At 53.7% G+C, this 21,754-nt stretch overlaps 1 protein-coding gene across 5 annotated transcripts in view; it reads right to left on the reverse strand.

The window, feature by feature from the left end:
* Window positions 1-16,247, reverse strand: part of SHANK3 (SH3 and multiple ankyrin repeat domains 3) — a 69,928-nt gene extending 53,681 nt beyond the window's left edge. For all 5 annotated transcript variants that reach the window (XM_051962515.1, XM_051962514.1, XM_051962513.1 and 2 more), the window contains exons 1-11: window positions 16,125-16,247; window positions 14,905-15,108; window positions 11,210-11,281; window positions 10,736-10,844; window positions 10,465-10,616; window positions 10,179-10,346; window positions 9,946-10,062; window positions 8,772-8,849; window positions 8,554-8,620; window positions 3,311-3,635; window positions 106-347 (exon numbers count right to left, since the gene is read on the reverse strand). In XM_051962515.1, coding sequence (XP_051818475.1) covers window positions 106-347; window positions 3,311-3,635; window positions 8,554-8,620; window positions 8,772-8,849; window positions 9,946-10,062; window positions 10,179-10,346; window positions 10,465-10,616; window positions 10,736-10,844; window positions 11,210-11,281; window positions 14,905-15,108; window positions 16,125-16,187 — 1,597 coding nt within the window. In that variant the 5' untranslated portion in view covers window positions 16,188-16,247. The remainder of the gene's footprint in view (window positions 1-105; window positions 348-3,310; window positions 3,636-8,553; window positions 8,621-8,771; window positions 8,850-9,945; window positions 10,063-10,178; window positions 10,347-10,464; window positions 10,617-10,735; window positions 10,845-11,209; window positions 11,282-14,904; window positions 15,109-16,124) is intronic.
* Window positions 16,248-21,754: the final 5,507 nt, after the last annotated feature.

Here is a 21,754-nt window from a genome sequence, read left to right on the forward strand (position 1 = left end):
TCCGTCCGCCTCCCCAGCCGCCGTCCCGTCCCCACCCGCCCCGGGGGCCCTGGCAGTCAGTCCCCCGGCCCCCGTCGCCTCCCCGCCTCGGCCCGGCTGGCTCACCCTTGACCGCCTCGCCGCGATGCAGCGGGATCTCGCCCTCGCCCCGCGGGCTGTGCGCATTCACCACGATGAACTTGCGGCCGGGGACCGCGCTGTAAAGTTTGCGCTTCGGGCCCCGGGGCGGCGCGGGCGAAGGTGCGGGCGCGGGCGCAGGGCTGGTGGCCCCAGCGGGGCCCAGGGCTCCCGGGCCGCCCCCGCCGCCGCCGCCGCCTCCTCCGGGGCCGCCGCCGGGGCCGCTCGGGCTGTAGACAAACACGTAGGTGACGGAGGCGATGCCTGCGGGCAGCTCGCAGGCGAAGCCGGCGCCCGGGGCCTCGGTCATGGCCATGGCGCCCCGGCCTCGGCCTCGGCCTCGGCCTGGGCCCGGCCCCCCGCTCCTCCGGCCCCGCCGGCCTCACCGCAGCCGCAGCCGCAGCCGCAGCCGCTGCGTCCGCCGCCCGGGGCTGTCGACCGGGGCCGCACCAGCCGCCGCCGCCGCCGCCTCCTGGGCCTCCTGCAGCCGCCGCCGCCGCCGCCCGCCCGCCGGGGGCCGGGCCCGCGGCCGCCGCCGCTCCATGCGCCGGGCTCGGCTCCCCGCTCCCCGCTCCTGGCGCCCCGCGCCTGGCCGCTGCGCCCGCCTGCCTGCCCGCCCGCCCCCCGGCCCGCGCCGCCGCCGCCGCCGCCGCCGCCACCAGCGCACGGCCGCCGGCCGCCCCGCCCCTCTGCTCTCCTCCCCTCCCCTCGCTGCTCCCCCGCCCTCTCCGCCGCCCCCCGATTCCCTCCTGTCAGCGCCGGCTCAGGACGCACGGACCGGCCGCTACCGCGGGGCTGCGCTCCCGGGAGCGCCCAGCTCGCCTCCCTCCGCGCCCGTATCAGGCTTCCTGCCCTCTGCGGCGGCCGCGCCAGGGGACCCTCCCCTCTGCGGGACAGGGAAGGGGACAGCTCTCCTCTGGCCCCCGGACCCTCCCCCAGGTAGCAGCATCCAGGGCCCCAGGGCGGGGAGAGACCCGAGATTCAGGGATGGAGAAGGGAGGGGGAAGGCTGAGGCGCAAGAGCACAGATCGACCCGCAGGCCACGGGGACCGCGGAACGACTCCCCCGAGGCTTCCTTGGGGCTGCAGGGGCTACGGGGGCTGCAGGGGCTACGGGGGCTACGGGGTCTTCAGGACTCCGAACTGCCTTTGTGAAGGAGGCACTAGACTGAGCTCTGCCCTGCGGAAGCACACAGCCAGCCGACACTGGCCCCCATCGCGCTCCCGTCTTCCAGGCAAGGGGCTAGTGGGCGGGGCCTTCCATCGCAGCGCTCGGGAGATCCCCAGACCCCAGGAGCATAAGACCAAGCCACAAGGCCGAAGGGCTGAGCCCCCGCTTCCCTTTGCTGCCCTGGCTCCCTTCCATCACAACCTCACTGACAACCTCATTTACCCTGGAGGCTTCAGGTATCCTGCAGATGACTCCCCAGCGCCTCATTACAGAGACCCCCAAGTCTTCCACTTGGGTTCCAAAAAATCAGCCTCACCAGGACCAGTTAGATGGGGCAGACACATGGCTACATAGAGAATGAACTTTGGTTCAGGTGAAAAGGATCTCATAGTCTTGAGTGAACACAAGCTCAATTTGAATCAAACCTGACAAGGGAAGTTCTTAAGAAAAGCTAATGCAACTTAAACCCAAATGCCTTGCCGATAAATAAAGAAAAAGAAGAAAAACTAATGCACTTTTGACCTGTGTGAAGAAAAGCATAAGAGGCAGAAAGACCTGGGTTCCACCTCTGTCAATTATTTGCTGGATGACCCTGAGCAAGTCACAGATATTCCATGAACCTTGATCTTTTCATCTCTTAAAGGAGCCTCTCCAGCTCCCATCTATGACCAGGCTATTTGGGTAGGAAGCCGCTCTATGCAGACATAGGTCCCTTTTTTTCTTTAGCCAGACAAGCACTTACAGTTGCCTGCTGGGCATCTCCATCTATCTCCCTGTCACCTTAAACTTAAACACCCTGAAGTCATCATCTTCCCAAGGGAGCCTTCCCCTTGGCTCAGCCTTTCTGTTTCTCTCCCAAGAAGCTCCATAATCCTTGTTCCTAGAGCCAGAAGGCAAGGAGCCTTCCACATGTCCTCTCAGCTCCGCTTGCTCAATTCACTTCTGCCCTCTCCAGCAGGCTCCTGCCTCACGCAAGCCTTTATCTGGCTCAGTGATCCTCCTAAAACCTCAGAGCCATGAGACTTCCCTGTCCAAAAAGCTGACTGGCTTCCACTGCTTCCCCAGCCCCTCTGAGAACTCCCAGGAGGAGGATTTGGGGCTGTCCCTCAGTCTCCTCAACTAGGTCCCTAAGCAACTCCTTTGTTGACTAGTTGGGGAGATCCCTGTGGGCGGGCGGGCTCCCCTAGAGCAACCGAGACCAGAATTGACCATACAGAAGGCAAGAATCGCTGAATCAATCAATGGCTTCAGAGCAAGAAGGGCCCTGTTGAATCCACTCTTCTCCCATATTACAGACAAAGAAACTGAGGCTCAGAGAGATTAAGGGACTTGCCCAAAGTCACACAGCTAGTACCTTTCAAATGCTCTCATAGGATTTCAGACCTAGAAGGAACCTTCGAGATTAACTGCTGAGAACCCCTTCATACTGCAGAGGAAGCTCCTGATGGGGGTCACCAATCACAGGGCTAAAAAAGCCAAGTGCCCTGCTTCCCAGCCAATGCTTTACGAGCATCTATCTCTCTGTCACTGTCACACTGTCACTCTCATAACTGCTGAACAACCAAGCTTTCAAAGATCCTACCTAACCCTACCACCACCAGAAACAATCCTGTCTCAAGTCTATCCATGCCCTCGATTCCCGAGACCAGTCATAGACTTCAAACCGCTGCCATTTAAGGTCTCCCCACCTTCTTTCACTATCCTACATTTGCTGGGGTGGGGGGTGGTCCTAGCGATGGGAGCCCCAAGGGCCAGCGGGTCTGAGGGAGGTGCGGGAAGAGCAGAGAGGAACCGCCCGACAGAAACCCAGCAGGGTAGCCGTAGAGTCGGGCCAGCCTGGAGCCAGAAGGAGCCCCTTCTCACTCCTTACTCCCCTGACCTTAAGGCCAGCTTCCCCCACAGCCCCCATTCCCCCTTTCTCCCCTCCTCAGCCGTCTCCATAATTTTGCCTTGGCCAAATCCTTCACCCCTCACCACCATTTTCCTTGCTCCGAGTCCCCTCATCCCCTGGCCCAGTTCTTACCTGCTCTTGCTTCGGCCTCCTCTGACCAGGGTGTGAACAGTGGGATCCTTGTCCCTCTCCTTATCCTCCTGCAGACGCTGAAGGGACGGGGATCGGCTCTGGGAGCCTCGGATCCCTGCCACGGGGCCCATGCCCGCTTCTTGCATCTGGAGCAGTAACTGGTGGGGGAGGCTTCTGAGCGAGGGCCCCGGGGAGGGACCGGACCGGGCTTCGGCCTTCAGATCATTATCACTGGCCGAGCGCTGCAGTGGCCTCGGGGAGGCCAGGCCGCTGGGACCCGCCAGGCGTCGCCGCTTTGTGTAGCTGGGAGTCTCCCGGAACGGCACTAGAGGAAGGGGCACGAGGTAAGGGGGGGCCGATGGCCCCTCGAGATTCCCCCGCTCTGCCACGCTCCGTCAGCAAAACACTGCTGTTACTCATCGGGACACACGAGTGCCAACATTACCCATGAATGCACGCTAGCCCAGATGTTACCCATCAGTGAGCTCGGACATCTCCCACCACTATATTCTGAAATTATTCATCGGCACATGTAAACGGTGACATTAGCCATCGGTTGCCCGAGCTCCACCACTATCCCACTGACTCAACCAGCCTGACAGCGCCACGTACTCTCCAATATTACCCAACATTATTCCAATATCAGCCAATATTACAGGACAAATGTTGACATTACTCATGGCATAGAGTACTGACAATACAGATATATGTGTGTGTGTATATATGTATATTTATATGCATACATATCCTGACATTATTCATAAAAACACATTAACTTTGATATTACCCATCAGCACATTCAAGTCTCAGCCACGTCACATACAAGGTTCAATATTCCTCATCAGTGCATAGAAGCTCTGACATCATCTACTGCTCTAGGGAAGCTCCATTAACTTCCCAACCATCAGGCCAAGCCCAACTGTTGTCTGTGAATGTATGTGGGCACTTTCCCTCCCCTTCAGTACCCATAATTCATGGCGCTAAGAGCACAAGAATCCCAACTTTACCCATGAGTACCCAGCCACGCCTATAGAATATGGGAACTGTGGTCACTGGCTGCAATTCCATCTCTGTATGTGGTCAGAGTACAGACACAGGAGAGATGTTCATCGTGGGGAAGAGGGCCAGAAGATCGTAGCTTTATTTACAGATTTGAAAACTCAGACACAATTAAGTGACTCACTCAGAATGATAAGTGTCTAAAGTGAGCTTTGAACCCAGGATTTTCTGCCTCTGAGTTAAATGATGCTGTCTCTCCGTGGAATACAAGAACCAGGATTTAACTTCTAAGAACCTGCCTTTGTGTTTGTGCTGTGTCTGAGTATTCAGATGTAGGCACTTTTATGCATCCTCCGGGGTCGGGAGCTCAGAGGGGGAGCTTATGGTCTCAAGGAGAAGCAGAGGAGACTTGGAAGTGAAGGCAGACCCTCTCAGGACCCAGGAAGAGAAAGTGTTGCGGGATTAATTCAGATCCAGGGACTTACTTCAACTGAATGTAACTGGACTTTCTGCCAATTATCCCTTCCTTTGGCCAACTTAGTTTCCCCAAATTTCAGCTCTAATAGAAAGGACCTTTTGGGATGGAAGAGCTCTATGGCCCTAGCCTCAATACAGGACATTCTAGGTTTGTCTTCCAGTGCACTCATGGGAGAAGCCACATCAGAGGAGCTGGGGGAAAACACTAGCCTAGTGGCCAGGCCACTTTTGAGAATGTTGGGTCACGTGGTAGCCACCTAGCACCTGTCACAGGAGACTGACCACTCAGCCACCCAAGAGAATGGGCGATCGGGTCACCTGACTGAATCCGGGTCAAGGATTCCCAGAGAGAATGGGGAGGAGAGAAAAAGCCAAAGTGCCGATCCATTCTTGTGAAAGAACACAGAGAGACAGAGCGAGCCCTGGTCCCCGGAGAACGATGGCTGGGACACAGAAGGATCAGAACACCATCTGGGGCACATAATGCGAATTGCCCCACGTGGGCACATGGGAGAGAGAGGACCCTGGGATAGAATTTTGACTTCCCAGACCCCACCCTGACTCCTGGAGGACAAGTCAAAGCCCAGGGAACTCCATTCCAGTGCTGAGGACTTGGAACAAGGAAATCAGATAGCAGACTGGCCTCCCCTCCCCCTACGCTGCCACCCACAAGGAGGCCGGGCTGATTTCCTGTTTCAGAGGCAGAATGTCCTCAGGGAGACTTCAGCCGTCTGGGAGCCTCCCTCACACCCAAACACCACTAGGGATCCTCAGGGGGCTTCTCCCCAGTGATTCAGGGATCCCAACCACGCCCATCCGCACATCAGTCAGCACCATTATCTGACCATCTAGCTCTTTCATTTCAGTGACACTCTCCCCCCCCTCTCAAACACACCCACCCTGCTCCCTGGCTGGCCCCTCCTCCAACTCTTTCTGGTTCCCTGACCCCTAGAGAGAATCTGCTGTCTGTCCCATTTGCACCCCAGAATCTCACACTGCCCGTCTAAAGCACAAACGCCTCTCACTCCTGCCACATCCAGGCTGACTCAATTCATTCCGAAAGCCCCGAGTGCTGACCCGAACCACTGAGAATCTTCAGATTATCACACAAATTACTCCAGGCCTAGGGAAACATGTCTGCTGACCTCCCTCCCAAAGGCCCCTTCTCAGGGGCAATGAATTCAGACTTTGGAGTCTCGGGGTCAAGGCTCCTCAGAACCAATGCAAACAGCACTTAGATTAGCCCGCTACAAATTCTGGAGCACTTGACCCCATAGTCCCTCCCCGAGCCTCGTTCTCACAAAGTGAGGACTGCACTGATGAAGACCTGGCCCAGAAAAATCAAGTACGGAAAGGAAGACAGCTGAGCTGAGTCAGGGCTAGGATTCAAAGCTCCTGACTCCAGGGCCAGTGCTCTATCCACCGCACCACCTGGCTATCTCCTGACTCAAAACTCTAGGTCCTCCTGACTCTAGAGCCAGTGTTCTATCCACTGCACCTGGCTGCCTCCCAATTCCAAGCTCTAGGTCCTCCTGACTCTAGAGCCAGTGTTCTATCCACTGCACCACCTGGCTGCCTCCCAATTCCAAGCTCTAGGTCCTCCTGATTCTAGAGCCAGTGTTCTATCCACTGCACCACCAGGGCTGCCTCCCAATTCCAAGCTCTAGGTCCTCCTGATTCTAGAGCCAGTGTTCTATCCATTGCACTACCTGGCTGCCTCCCAATTCCAAGCTCTAGGTCCTCCTGATTCTAGAGCTAGTGTTCTATCCATTGCACTACCTGGCTGCCTCCCAACTCCAAACTCTAGATCCCTCACTCTGGAACCTGTGCCCCATTCATTGCACCACCTGGCTGCCTCCCAATTCCAAGCTCTAGATCCCCTTGACTCCAGACCGATGCTCTATCCACTGCACCACCTGTTCAGTCTCCTGACTCAAAGCTCTAGTTTCCCTGACTCCAGGCCAATGCTCTATCCATTGCGCCTGCCTCCTGAACTCAAAGCTCCAGGGCAGATGGTGAAGTGGAACAGGATTCTGGGCCTGCAGTCACCAAGATCTCAGTTCAAATCCAAACTTAATTACCATGTTTCTCCCTTAAAAATCCTATGCACATTTGTGGGCACACACTTGTATGTGCTTAGCACACGCACACGCGCGCGCACACACACACACACACACAAGCACTTGGTGAAAAGAAGCCATCCCTCAGACTTAGCCTCATTCTGCCATCTTAGAGAATCAAAAAACCATCAAATCTCACCCCTGGGAGGAGACCCAAAAGCTCAACCCTCCTCTCTGTGAATAGCTATGAGGTCACGAATGACCCCTCACCTGCCCCAGTGACAAGTCCAGTGTCAGCGTTTGGAGTAAAGCCTGACTTTCTGGGTCCTTCCCACAATCCCATCTGCCCCAGAGCCAGGACAGGACCCATGCAGGCTCTAAGCAAGGTGAGGAGCCGGTGTCCCCATTTTAGGCATTTCCCAACACATGCAACTCAACTGTCCACGAGATAGGGACCTCTGAACCGGGTTGTCATTTAAACTAAGTGAACTTATTTAAAAATAATAATTTTCAAAAGTGTCCCTCACTGGGAGCTCCCTGGGCTGCCTTCTCCCAAGAAGGCCGCCTCCTTCCCGTGCGGATCCGGCGGTGACTTTTCAATGGCCACAGCCTTCAATGGAACTCAACCTTAACCCCAACTCAAACTCCAACCTAACCTGACTCCAGAATCCAGATGATTTCCTCACCCTAAAACGAGTCTCCAGAGCCCATCCTGAATTGAGTCTTACCCTAAATTTTGGACCCAAATATAGACACCTAGCTTAGGCACAGAAACAGAATATATGCCGCTCTCCTAAACCACGTCAGAACTTGGGATCACGTCCCAAACAGGAAAGTCTTGGAGACATAATTGTGCTCAAATGAAACGTTCTTCAAGAAAAAAACGACCAAAATCTGCGTCCCGAATCAGAGTCTTAACATGGCCCTCTCTTGGCTCCAAGGGTATTTATAAATGCTGGTCTTTCTTCAAAATTAAACTTGAACTCTAAGCTTGTTCCAACCCAAACAACCTCAGTTTCACCCCAACGCCACCCAGGGGAGACCCAATCTGTCTAATGCCAGCCCAGATGTTTCGATCATCCCGAGGTGGCCAGCCAAGAAAGAGCCCATTTCTGGCTCACTTTCTGCTCACCAATGTTTTTCATGTAGTGCCCTGAAGGCAGTCTTCATAGCCCTCTGTCAGAGGTAAGAAGTGGATTATAGAAAAGGGAAATGGCCTGTCCATGGTCACACGGTACAGCCGGCAAGCCGCAGAGCTGGGATGGAGTCTAAGCTCCCCCTGCTGTAACCACCAGTTACTCTACCCTGCGCAATCTTCCTCTTCCCAATAATGCCCTTGTCTCTACCCCACATGGACCTTTGCAGGGTCACTGACCGGGCGATTTGGGAACCAACAGACCACGAACTCTGAAGTCAGGCCAGCGGAGGGAGCTGTGGCCAGTGGAAGTCTCCAACCCCTTTGGATCCTCAGTGGCCTTCTCTTGCTTCCATTTACCCTCACTGACATCCCTTCCCCTCTGAACCCACTTACCTTCCCTGACCTCCAAAGACCCATATTACAATGACTAGCAAGGACCCGCCCCCATCCCAATATCTCTAACCTTTACTGATCCCACTGAAGACCGATGACCCTGGCCATCCCCAAAGGAGCTCGCAGCCCGTGATAACCCTAATGCAGAGGGAGGGGAAGGGGGGAACGGGACTCACCAACATCAGAATCCTTATGAGTTTTGATGACCTCTGCAAGTTCAAAGTTCCCAGCAATGATGGCCACCTTGGGACCAAAAGAGGGGGAAATGAGCTGCCTGGCTTCTCTCTCAGCTGACCCCCCCCTCACCCCAGTTCCCTGATCCTCATCCTAAATGAGACAACCTCCCCACCACCTTAAGCCCCCAAGCACCCGCCGCTCCTGCCACGCCTCCTACCTGAAAAGCTGTTTGACTGTTGTAATTACGGACGTCCTTACTGGCTCCCCGGAAGAGGAGAACACGGGCACAGCTCTCCTGGTTGGCAGGATCGGGGAGAGAACCACAAGATGGGGCTCAGATAGAAGCGGGGTTGGTCACAAGAAGTGGAGGCAGAGAACTGGCACACACACAGGTCACATACACAGTGGTGCCAAGGGCAACACTCATATATACACACGCAGGGCACAGGCATAGTTGTGCCAAGGGTAACACTCACACATAGGTCATGTCATAGTCATACCAAGGACACACACACACACACACACACACACACACACACACAGGTCGTGTACACAGTCTACCACTTTATGCACTGCCCCACCTGTGCCCACAGGCATATGTATGGACAGCACACATTTCCATGCATGTGAACCACATCTTGCCATACAGGACACTCACAGACTCACTCTTCACACCTTGTGTTGTAGGAGGGCGTGTAGACACAGGTTACATTTGGTTTTCCAGGGCAAACAGCCATAGATACATGCTAAAGAGTCCTACTTTTTTGTATGGGGCAGACCCGTAGGTTTCACACACTTCCCAACTTATACACACAGGTCTCTCTCTCACATACACACACACAAGTCTCACACATTTTTCACACACAAATCTCTCTCTTTCTCTTTCTCTGTGCCTCTGTCTCTTCTCTCTCTCTTTCTGTCTGTTTTTTCTCTCTGTCTCTCTCTCTCTGTCTCTGTCTCTCTCTGTCTCTATCTCTCTCTCTCTGTCGCTCTGGCTCTGTCTCTCTCTCTCTCTCTCTCTGTCTCTCTTTCTCTTTCTCTGTGCCTCTCTCTGTCTCTTCTCTCTCTCTCTCTGTCTCTCTCTCTCTCTCTCTCTGTCTCTCTTTCTCTTTCTCTGTGCCTCTCTCTGTCTCTTCTCTCTCTCTCTCTCTCGCTCACTCTCGCTCTCTCTCACTCTCCTCTCTCTCGCTCTCCTCTCTCTCGCTCTCTCTCCGCTCTCTCTCTCTCTCTGTGTCTCTTCTCTTTCTCTTTCTCTGTCTGTCTCTGTTTTGTCTCTCTGTCTCTCTCTCTCAAACACACACACACACACTCTCTCTCTCTCACATACACACACACACACACACACACACACATACACACACACACACACACCACATCACATACTGCCCCACCTGATTGTACAGGGCACAGATATGCAGAGCTGTGTTTCCCGACGCATTCTGGGCCCTCATGTCAGCTCCATAGAACAACAAGTGCTCTAGGTGCTGGACGTGCCCAAAGCGACAGGCCTAAAAGGGAGAGGGAGGGAAAAGAGAATGAAGGAGGTTCCTCGGGTGCCCTCTTCTCCCCCCATGCCCTGATTCCTCCATGTGCCACCTCCCCCCACAGCTCCCTGGCTTCTCACCTGATGGATCTCTTGCCATCCGTTCTCATCAGCTGTCCCTATCTGTGCATGGTCATGGAGCAGGAGCTCACAGCAGAGGGGGTCCCCACCTCCCAGGGCGCTATGGTATAGAGGGGTCAGGCCACGGCTATCCTTGTAGTCTGGGGATGCTCCAAGGTCCAGCAGGGTCTGTGAGAAGATTGGTGGGGGGAAGGGGGCTCAGAGTCCAGAGCCAGGGTCATCAAAGTCTTGGATTCCCCCTTTCCCCCACCCCCACCTCCTTCCCAGCACCCTTTCACACACTGACCGTCAGGGCACCGGGGTTCCGGCAGCGCGTGGCGATGTGCAAGGCCGTCAGCCCTTCCCGAGTGCGGAAGTCCAGATGGGCCCCACCGTTCCTCAGGACCTTTAGTAAATCGGTGGCACTGTCCATCTGGGCAGCCAGGGTCAGGGGGCACTCTGGGAAAATCAGTGCATCACAGACAGAATGAGGGCTGGCCCCGTGATCTGCTCCTCAACGAAGGCCCCGACAAAGGTCAGAGTGGGGCCACTGTCCTCACCCTGCCTTAGCTGCTCACCTCCTGTGTCAGGATCATGGAAGTTGGGGTCCAGCCCCTTGTCCAGAAGCCGGGCCACCTTCTCTGTGCTGTGAAGCTGGACGTACTCCATGAACTTCTTAAGGTTTGCCTAGGATAGCGAAGTGTGTCCGCAGTGGCCCGTCAGCTGGGCCCCATGACCCAACACCGGCCCCAGGCTCCGTGATTCTAATCCTCCCCAAGTATCCAACCCATCTTAACTCTAGCCTGCTTCCCACACTGGAGCTGTGCGTCTCACCCCATTGTCCTGATCTCATGTCGGGGGAGAGTGAAGCTAAACTGAAGGGAGAGGGAGGAAGATACCAGGAAAGGTCAGCTTTTGAAATCGTGGGTCCCTGTGTCTGGGTTAGGGGAGCGAATCCTGCCTAGAACCCAGGAATTGGATAAAATGACCTCTGGAGGGCCCCCTCTCTCCCGTGTCCCATGATCCTCCCCAAAGAACCTCGCCGACATCACCTTGGTGTGTAACTTTGCAAACTGCTTATCGTCCAGCAGGCTCTGGGTATAAACTCTTCGTTTGTAGCGGAACTGCCCGGTGAGGGGAAACCAAAGAGGGAGAGGCGCTTTTTCAGCCGGTCACTGCCCTCCCCGTGCCCACTGCCCTCCCTGTGCCCACTGCCCTCCCCGTGCCCACTGCCCCCCTTCAAGCTGCAGAGATTACCCAGAAGAGGAGATGGGTGGTCCCTGCCGGGGCCCTCACCAGACACCCTTCCTCTGGGAGAATCGGCCCTTCGGCCCCCACAGAGACACGAAGCTTTAATCACCGGACAGACGGCTCCCCCTATCTATGCCCAGTGGGCACAGCCTCCCATCATACCCACAGCTCTCACTGGCACATGCAGCCCCTCGGTACCTACACAGAGTCCCCCCTATACCTGAGCACACACACACTGCATTGCCACACATGCACCCCGGGGCACGGACATATGTCCGTGTGAGAGCACCCACATGCACACACACAGCACTTATAGAGCTCTCTGTGCACACACAAACACACGTACATACACCCACATGCACACACACAGCACTTACATATATCTCTGTGCGCACACGTACACACACACATATAACCACACACAGCACTTACATATGTCTGTGTGAGAGCACCCACATGCACACACACAGTGCTTACATATATCTCTGTGCACACACATACACACGGACATACACACACATGCACACACACAGCACTTACATATATCTCTGTGCACACACATACACACGGACATACACACACATGCACACACACAGCACTTAACATATATCTCTGTGCACACACATACACGTACATGCACCCACATGCACACACAGCACTCACACATGTCTGTGTGAGAGCACACACATGCACACACAGCACTTACATATATCTCTGTGCACACACATACACACGGACATACACACACATGCACACACAGCACTTACACATGTCCGTGTGAGAGCACACACATGCACACACACAGCACTTACATATATCTCTGTGCGCACACATACGCACGTACACACACACATAAGCACACACAGCACTTACATATATCTCTGTGCACACACATACACACGTACATGCACACACATGCACACACAGCACTTACACATGTCCGTGTGAGAGCACACACATGCACACACACAGCACTTACATATATCTCTGTGCACACACATATACACGTACACACACACATGCACACACAGCACTTACATATATCTCTGTGCACACACATACACACGGACATACACACACATGCACACACACAGCACTTACATCTATCTCTGTGCACACACATATACACGTACACACACACACATGCACACACAGCACTTACATATATCTCTGTGCACACACATACACACGTACATGCACACACATGCACACACAGCACTTACACATGTCCGTGTGAGAGCACACACATGCACACACACCGCACTTACATATATCTCTGTGCACACACATACACACGTACATGCACACACATGCACACACACAGCACTTACATATATCTCTGTGCACACACATATACACGTACACACACACATGCACACACAGCACTTACATATATCTCTGTGCACACACATACACACGTACATGCACACACATGCACACACAGCACTCACACATGTCTGTGTGAGAGCACCCACATGCACACACACAGCACTTATAGAGCTCTCTGTGCACACACATACACACGGACATACACACACATGCACACACAGCACTTACATATATCTCTGTGCACACACATACACACGGACATACACACACATGCACACACACAGCACTTACATATATCTCTGTGCACACACATACACACGGACATACACACACATGCACACACACAGCACTTACATATATCTCTGTGCACACACATACACACGGACATACACACACATGCACACACAGCACTTACATATATCTCTGTGCACACACATACACACGTACATGCACACACATGCACACACACAGCACTTAACATATATCTCTGTGCACACACATACACACGTACATGCACCCACATGCACACACAGCACTCACACATGTCTGTGTGAGAGCACACACATGCACACACAGCACTTACATATATCTCTGTGCACACACATACACACGGACATACACACACATGCACACACACAGCACTTACACATGTCCGTGTGAGAGCACACACATGCACACACACAGCACTTACATATATCTCTGTGCACACACATATACACGTACACACACACATGCACACACAGCACTTACATATATCTCTGTGCACACACATACACACGGACATACACACACATGCACACACACAGCACTTACACATGTCCGTGTGAGAGCACACACATGCACACACACAGCACTTACATATATCTCTGTGCACACACATATACACGTACACACACACATGCACACACAGCACTTACATATATCTCTGTGCACACACATACACACGGACATACACACACATGCACACACACAGCACTTACATCTATCTCTGTGCACACACATATACACGTACACACACACACATGCACACACAGCACTTACATATATCTCTGTGCACACACATACACACGTACATGCACACACATGCACACACAGCACTTACACATGTCCGTGTGAGAGCACACACATGCACACACACAGCACTTACATATATCTCTGTGCACACACATACACACGTACATGCACACACATGCACACACACAGCACTTACATATATCTCTGTGCACACACATATACACGTACACACACACATGCACACACAGCACTTACATATATCTCTGTGCACACACGTACATGCACACACATGCACACACACAGCACTTACACATGTCCGTGTGAGAGCACCCACATGCACACACACAGCACTTATAGAGCTCTCTGTGCACACACATACACACGGACATACACACACATGCACACACAGCACTTACATATATCTCTGTGCACACACATACACACGGACATACACACACATGCACACACACAGCACTTACATATATCTCTGTGCACACACATACACACGGACATACACACACATGCACACACACAGCACTTACATATATCTCTGTGCACACACATACACACGGACATACACACACATGCACACACACAGCACTTACGTATATCCCTGTGTACACACATACACACGTACATACACACACATGCACACACAGCACTTACATATATCTCTGTGCACACACATACACACGTACATGCACACACATGCACACACAGCACTTACATATATCTCTGTGCACACACATACACACGTACATGCACACACATGCACACACAGCACTTACATATATCTCTGTGCACACACATACACACGTACATGCACACACATGCACACACAGCACTTACATATATCTCTGTACGCACACATACTCACGTACACACACACACATATAACCACACACGGCACTTCCATGTCTGAGCACACACGTACACACATAGACACCCATTTTAGCCACACACACCCCCACAGCGCTTGTGTATCTCTCTGGGCACACACACGCGCGCATGCACAGGTACACACACGCACACACCCCATCCACACAAAACTGTCACAAAAACTACCTCCCACCCCCAAGTCAAGAACAGCTGTCAGTCTCCCAGGGCCAGGCTCCCTGTCTCCGCCCCAGCTCCGCCCCCTCCCGAGCCCCACCTCCAGGTAGGGCAGGGGCGTGTCCATGTTGGGCGGGTAGTCCCGAAGCAGGCGTTCCTCGTCCAGGAACTTGCCCGCCCGCCCCTGGGAGGGGGGCTGGAAGAGGCCGTAGTTGAGCACATCCTGCAGACTGTGGTTGAGGGCACAGAGCACCCGCTGCTTGGACACCCACACGGGAGCGTCGGGGTTCAGCCGCAGACATTTCTGGGGATGGGAGGGAAGAGGTGACTCAGAACAGCCAGAGCATGCCCCCTAACACCCTCGCAACTCCTCGGGGGGCTAGAGCGCCCATTTCTGTCACGCCCTCTGCTGGCCACCGATGAACTGGCCTGGGGGAGGGCTCCGTGGGGGGCGGGGCTTAGGACCGCCCCGCCTGGGGGGGGGGGGATCCAGAATGGGGGCAGGGCGAGGGAGCTCGGCCTTAGAAGGGAATTGGGGGGGGGGGGGGGAAGAGGGGGGTTCGGGGCAAAAAGGAAGACTCAGTGAGAAGAAGGTTTTAAGTGGCGCTTTTAGGGCCGAACTTGGGCAAGAGTCCAGTGGGAGGAGGCAAGGAATCCAGAGGGATGCTTGGGCTGCAGTTGGTCTGGGTGGGAGGAGGGACCCCAGGACTGAGAGGGAGTCTGGTCATGGATATTGGGGGATGCTTGAGGAGGGAAAGGAAGAACTGAGATGTCAAGGAAACGGGGAAAGGTGTGGAAATAAGGGGCAGTGGGCTCATTATTAAGGGGCTCATGCTGGGGGAGGGGACGAACAAGAGAGTCCCAGAGCCGCGAGGGATGAGGGAGGAAAGACAGTGATTCCAGGGACAGGAGTAGGAGGGGTGGTCCCCCGCCTGGGAGGAGGTCAAGGGACTGACTGAGAAGAGGGGGCCCCGAGGTAGGAGGGAGAGAGTCCCGAGGCGAGGGAAAGGCGGTCCCGGGGATGAGAGGAGGTCCGGGGGCTAGAGGGAGGGTGTCCCGGGGCTGAGAGGAGGTCCAGGGATTGGGGGGTGGAGATCCTGCGGCTGGGAGGAGGTTTCGGAGCTGGGGCGGAGGGGGGTGGTGGAAAGAAACAACCAGGGCTGAGAGGAAAAGGGGGTCGGTTGCTGGGAGGAGGGGATGTTCGGGGCTGGAAAGAGGAGGAGGTCTGGGGGCCAGTGCAGCGATCTGAGAGTGGGATGGGGGTGGGGTGGAGTAAAGGGTCCCCGTGTCAAGGCGGGCGGATGGGCCGAGCTCACTCACCGTCTGCTGCAGGTCCGGGATGCCGATGCGGACGACCACAGCGTTAGCCCCGGGGCCATCCATACCGGGGCCGGGGCCGGAGCCGGAGCCGGGGCCGGGGCCCGGGCCGGGGCTGGCCGCTCCCGGGGCCCGGAGCGAGTCGTGCGGGGACTCCCCGCTCCGCCCCGCCCCCCCAGGCCCCCCCGCAGCAGCCGCCGCCGCCGCTGCCGCCGGGGCCGCGCTGCGAGGGAGGGGGGAGGGGGCCGGGCCGGGGCCCGGGGAGGGGGAGGGGGAAGGAGATGGGGAGGGGGAGACCGGGCCAGGGCCCGAGACCGGGACGGGCAGCGCCAGGGGCTCGGCGGGGGAGGGGGAGGGAGAGGGGGCGGCGGGGGCGGCGTTGGCCGAGCGACTCAGCGGCATGGGCTCGGGCTCCGGCTCCGGCTCCGGCTCGGGCTCCGGCTCCGGCTCCGGCTCCAGTGCCTTCGTTCCCGGGGGGCGGGGGCGGTGAGCTGGGGCCCGGGGGGAGGGGGGCTGGAACCTCGGTCCTGGAGGGGACCAGGAGGGTCCCAAGGGGAGGGGGAGACGGATTGGGGGAACTAGGACCCTAGGAGAACGCCACGGGGAATTATGGTGAACCCGAAGTGGGGAAATCTAAGGGGAGAGGTGGGGTTCGGAGAGGGACTCAGGGGACCTGGAGGGGTTTCGGAAGCCAGAGGGTTCTGAGCTCTGGGGGTATAGGGGAAGGGGGGGTTGGGGGCTTAAGATGTGAGGGTCCGGTGGCCAGATCTGAGAGGGAGGCGGGGGCTTTTCGCCTCAGTTGCCCCGGAGAGCCTAGGGCCTGCAGGGAGTAGAGGCAGGGCTGGGGGTCGTGGGGGCGCCGGGCATAGAGGCCTGTGAAAATACAGGGGAAAGGAGGAGACGATAGGAAGGGGAGAAGAGGGGGAAAAAACATAAGTTAATTGGGGAAGGGGCGGCCGATTCCCCCCACCCCCCATTCCTCTCGGAAGGCCCGGGGAGGGGGCAAATAGCGGCCCCTCCCCGCCTGCTCGGGGCCTCTCGATCCCCAAAGCCAGGCAAGGGTTAAAGGGGGGGCCGATTTCCATCCAAAAAGGGTGAAGTTTTCCCTGAGGCTTAACTCCTTACGTGCCTTCCCCCCCCCCTTTTCTGAGAGAAAGCCTAGTTCAGGGAGTTTGTTCTTTGCCCCCCCCACTCCCTTCCTCTCAACCCCCCCCCCATCCAGGACTGACACCTGCCCCCCCCGTCGTCATAGTAACGACTAGATGGGGGCGTTGCTGCGTGGGGAGGGGGGAGCGGAGAGGAGGGGGCGCTCAGAGCCTCCTGCCACCGGGGAGTGATTTTTAGTTTTACACGTTGTCATAGCAACGCGGGGGGAGGGGCGAGTGGGTGGAAGGGGGGCGGGAGACCAGGAGCGAAGACTAGAAAGTCTCTCAGACGCCCCACCCCCGCCCCCGCCCTAAAGAACAGCCCTTGATCCACCCCAGAACAGCCCAGAACCTGAGCTGTCCCTTTCTCCTTCGGAGAAAACAGCCTCGGACCCTGCAGAGTGGCCATAGATCACGATTTAGAGAGTGCTCCTCCCCACCCCACAATCCTTGCTGCCCCAGATAAGAAACCACAACTCTCCTCTCTATCTCCGCAGAGATCAGCACCCCCTCCCCAAGAGTGACACCTGCTTCCCTCTAGAACAGTCTCTAACTACCCTCTCAGCCCTCGGCCCCTCCTGAAGCAATCCCTAATCGTCCACTGATTCCCCCCCAAAAAAGCAGTCGCTGAACCACTTATCCTAAAGATCAAATTCGTCGCCTACCAGGCAGAACAGCCCTTAATTCGCCTCCCTCCACACCCCATCAGCTCCTGACCACCTCACACCAACAGAATAGCCATTATTACCCTGAGAAATCACTCCTTCCCCAGAGGGAAAACAGTGCCTCCTCATCCCAAAGAAACCATCCTCTGAGCCCCTCCACGTGGAGTACAGCTCTTGAGCCACCCCTCCCACCACTCCCCAGAACAGTCTCAGACCCTCCAGAGAATAAAACCTAGCATCCTTCTCAGCCCTTCTGCCCTTCCCAGCAGCCCCTTATGCCACCCCACCCCAAAAGAAAAAAGTTTCTCACCCTTTATCCTTCCCACCTTCTTCCAGTGAAACTGAGCTTTAATTCTCCAGAGAAAATACCCTGTCCAGCCCCACCCTTTCTCCAGAAATCAGCCCCTCTCCGCCCAAAGAGATCAGACCCTGGATCCCCTCCCCTTCAGCCCCTAAATTCCTGAAGATAGCGCTTCCTCCTTTCCAGGAGAAATCAGGCTGATCCACTCCCCACAGAGAGTATATCTAAAGGCCAAAGGCCACTCTGCCCTTTTAGATAACCCTTGATACTCCCCAACTAGAGTAGCCCTGGAGATCACAGAGATCAGCCCCTCACTACCCAAAGAAAACATCTCCCCAAATTAGCCCCCACTATCCAGAAAGAAAAGGTCTTCATCCCTCCCCCCAAACACATACACTCTTCTCCAACAGATCCAAAAGCCACTGGCCTCCCCACCACCCCCATTCTCCACCATCCCCTACACACATGCCTCTGGGCAGTCTGGATCCCCACTGACCCCCTCTGTGCCTCCTGCCTCCTTCTGAAAGTCAGAGAGTGTGAAGTAAGCTGTGTCTGCTCAGGCTACCCAGGAGCCTGGAATCTTTCCTCCCCAGGAGCAGGAAGACTCCCCCCACTCCTGTTCTGGGATGACCAGTCCCTTTCAAGGCCAGTGACTATTGGGCTGGGCTAGGTTGAGAGGGGGGTGGACAGTCCTGGGGAGGAGGGGGGAAAGCAGGATATGTGACCAGAGAGAAGACAAGAAGGGGTGAGGGATAGAGGCGGGATCAGGATGGAGGAAGGTTGAACCGCCTTATCGGCAGGAAACACCTTAGGAAAGACCAGGATTGAATTTCCTGTGGCCCAGCTCAGGAGAGAAAGGAAATTGCCCTTCCCGCCCACCCCCCTCAGGCCAGTTACTCTCTGCCCCACCCCCATTCCAGACAACTCCCAACTCTGTTTCCCCTATCCTCAATCGGGAATTTTCTCTGACTAATATAAACTAGTTGAAAAGTAGATGGATAGATGGAAGGATGGAGAGAATAGTAGCGAGGTGGACGACAAGAGAGATTCATGGATAAATCAATGTAAGGCTAATGGATGAGAGACTAACTGATAGTAGTTGGAATCTTGGAGATAGTAGAGGCTCAAATGGTTTTCTGGATATAACCCTAACCCTAAACCTCTAGGCTCTGTAAACTGCCTCTCTTATTATCTACCTACTATTGCTCTTGCTTCTGCCATCTGGGTCAAAGAATCTGTTGACCCTCCAAAGCGCTGTACTCCTCAACACACTAATGATTTTTGAAAGACTCTGGAGAATGGAGGCGATGCCAGAAGACTAAAGAAGAGCAATGTTTTTAAAAAGAAAATAAAAACATGAGGTAGTCTGTAAACTATTGACCATTTCATTCAATTCCTGGCAAAATTCTATATTTCTAAAGAGCCTTGAATATTGAGAAAGCCATTTTGCAAGCACGGGTCAGGACAAATGCTCTCACTTTGATTTAACAGGATGGGAAATCAGAAGAGAGCCATAGATTTTAACAATACCTTTAATATTCTTCCTTAATATTCTTAATATTCTACCATCTGAGGTATGGGCTAGCTGATTATACCATTAAATGGATTGGAAACCCGTTAAAGGGCCAGCCCCTATGAATTATTCATAATTATTTGAGGTAAGATTAAAAGGAGATCTCCAATGAAGTGAATCAGGCATCAGTGTTTGCCACTGATTCTAGGATGGTCCAAAATTTTTATCAATGACTTGGAAAGGCACAGATGGCAGGCTTATCAGATTTGTGGATGACATAAAGCTGAGAGCTAACATGTTGGGTGGGAGAGTTGAGATCCAAAAAGAATTTAGACAAGCTAGAACAATGGGATGAATCTAATCATATAAAATCTAATAGGGAAAAATATAAAACCTTCCACAAAGGTTCAAAAAATCCACTTGATGTGTATAAGAAAGGGAAGGTGTGACTAAAAAGCAGTTCATCTGAGGAGGGCCCGAGCTTGCAATGAACAGGAAGCTGAAGAAGAGTTAACATTGGCAATGCAAGAGAAGAAAGCCAATGCTTGCATTAAGATAGGTCCAGGTTACCAAAGATATGGTCCCACTGTACTCCACCCTAGGCTGACCAGGTGTGGAGCCTGATTCAGGTCAGAGGGCCACATTTTAGGGTAGACATGGATAAGTTGGTGAGCAGCCAGAGGAGGGCACCAGAACAATTAAGGATTTGGGGATCACCCCATTCATGAGGATCAGTTTAGTCTAAAAAAGGGAAGACTTGATTGAGGGGATGGGGATGGAGATGAAAATTCTTTTCAAGTATTTGAAAGTGTATCCTGTAAAAGAGATGGGTTTGCTTAACCTTAGGAGGAGGATTAAATGTTTTAGAAAGATAGAATTCAGTTTCATGGGAAGAAAAACTTCCTAAGAATTAAAAGTCACCCCAAAGCTCCAAGAGGTTAACAGGATATCCCCACTAGTGAGCTCTTTTAAATTTTTCTAATTTTTAAATTTTTATAGACATGGTAGAACCAAAAAGAGGATTCTACATAAAACTGAATATTATGTATAACTTGATTTTCTATTTCAATGGAATTCCACATGTCACTTTCAAAGCTATCCTGCTTGTCTGTGGCTCTTTCTGACCTTTTTTTAACGACCCTTTTTCTTTCTTTTCTTCTCTTTTTTTCAGCCACAAGTAGGCAGATCGCATATTGAATTTGGTTCTTACCCATGTGTGCTACTTCCTCTATCTAACCATCTTTCCTTTTATTCCATTATTCCTAATGATTTACTCGTCTTAGACCTCCATTACAGCTCTTTTTCAACCACTATCCCTCCTCTGACTTCACTATCCCTCTCCACCTTCAATCCAAAAACTAACTCTTTCAACTCTACACTGTCCTCTGTTCCTGAATCTCTTCCCCTAGTCCTGTCACTGTTCTCTGCTTTTCAAACCTCAGCCTTGGATTCCTCTGCCTCCATCTACCTCCTCTGCTCCAATTTACTGATTTAGCCACTGAACAAAGCTGGAGGAAATCTCACAACAATACTGACTAGGTACTTTACAAATTTCTATTATCAAACCTTAGAGAGGCCCTTGCTGAAGCAAGACAGTTCTTTTATTCCTCTTTAAGTGATTCCCTATCTCACTCCCCACAGAAGCAAGTCTAAATTTTGTCTTCCCTCCTCAAATCTCCCACACCTTCCCCTCCTCTTCTCTCTCAGCTAAGGACATTGCCTCTTATCTGGTTAAAAAAAAAATCGAGGCTATTCAAGCATGAGTTCCCTGTTCTCCTGCTGTCATCTCAAAAACCCTCGACACTTTCATTTCCCCCAGTCTCTGACAAATAAGTGGTCCTTTTTCTTCTTTCGAAGGCTAGCTTGTTACATAATAATAATGATGATGATAACTAGCATTTATATAACACATACCGTGGACTGTCTTCAATATGTCTTTTCCATATGTTAGTCACTATGCTAAATACTTGATAAATATGATTTTATTTGAACCTCACAACAACCCTGGG

This window comes from Antechinus flavipes, chromosome 5 (assembly GCF_016432865.1).
Source record: "Antechinus flavipes isolate AdamAnt ecotype Samford, QLD, Australia chromosome 5, AdamAnt_v2, whole genome shotgun sequence".
NCBI classification, from domain to species: domain Eukaryota; kingdom Metazoa; phylum Chordata; class Mammalia; order Dasyuromorphia; family Dasyuridae; genus Antechinus; species Antechinus flavipes.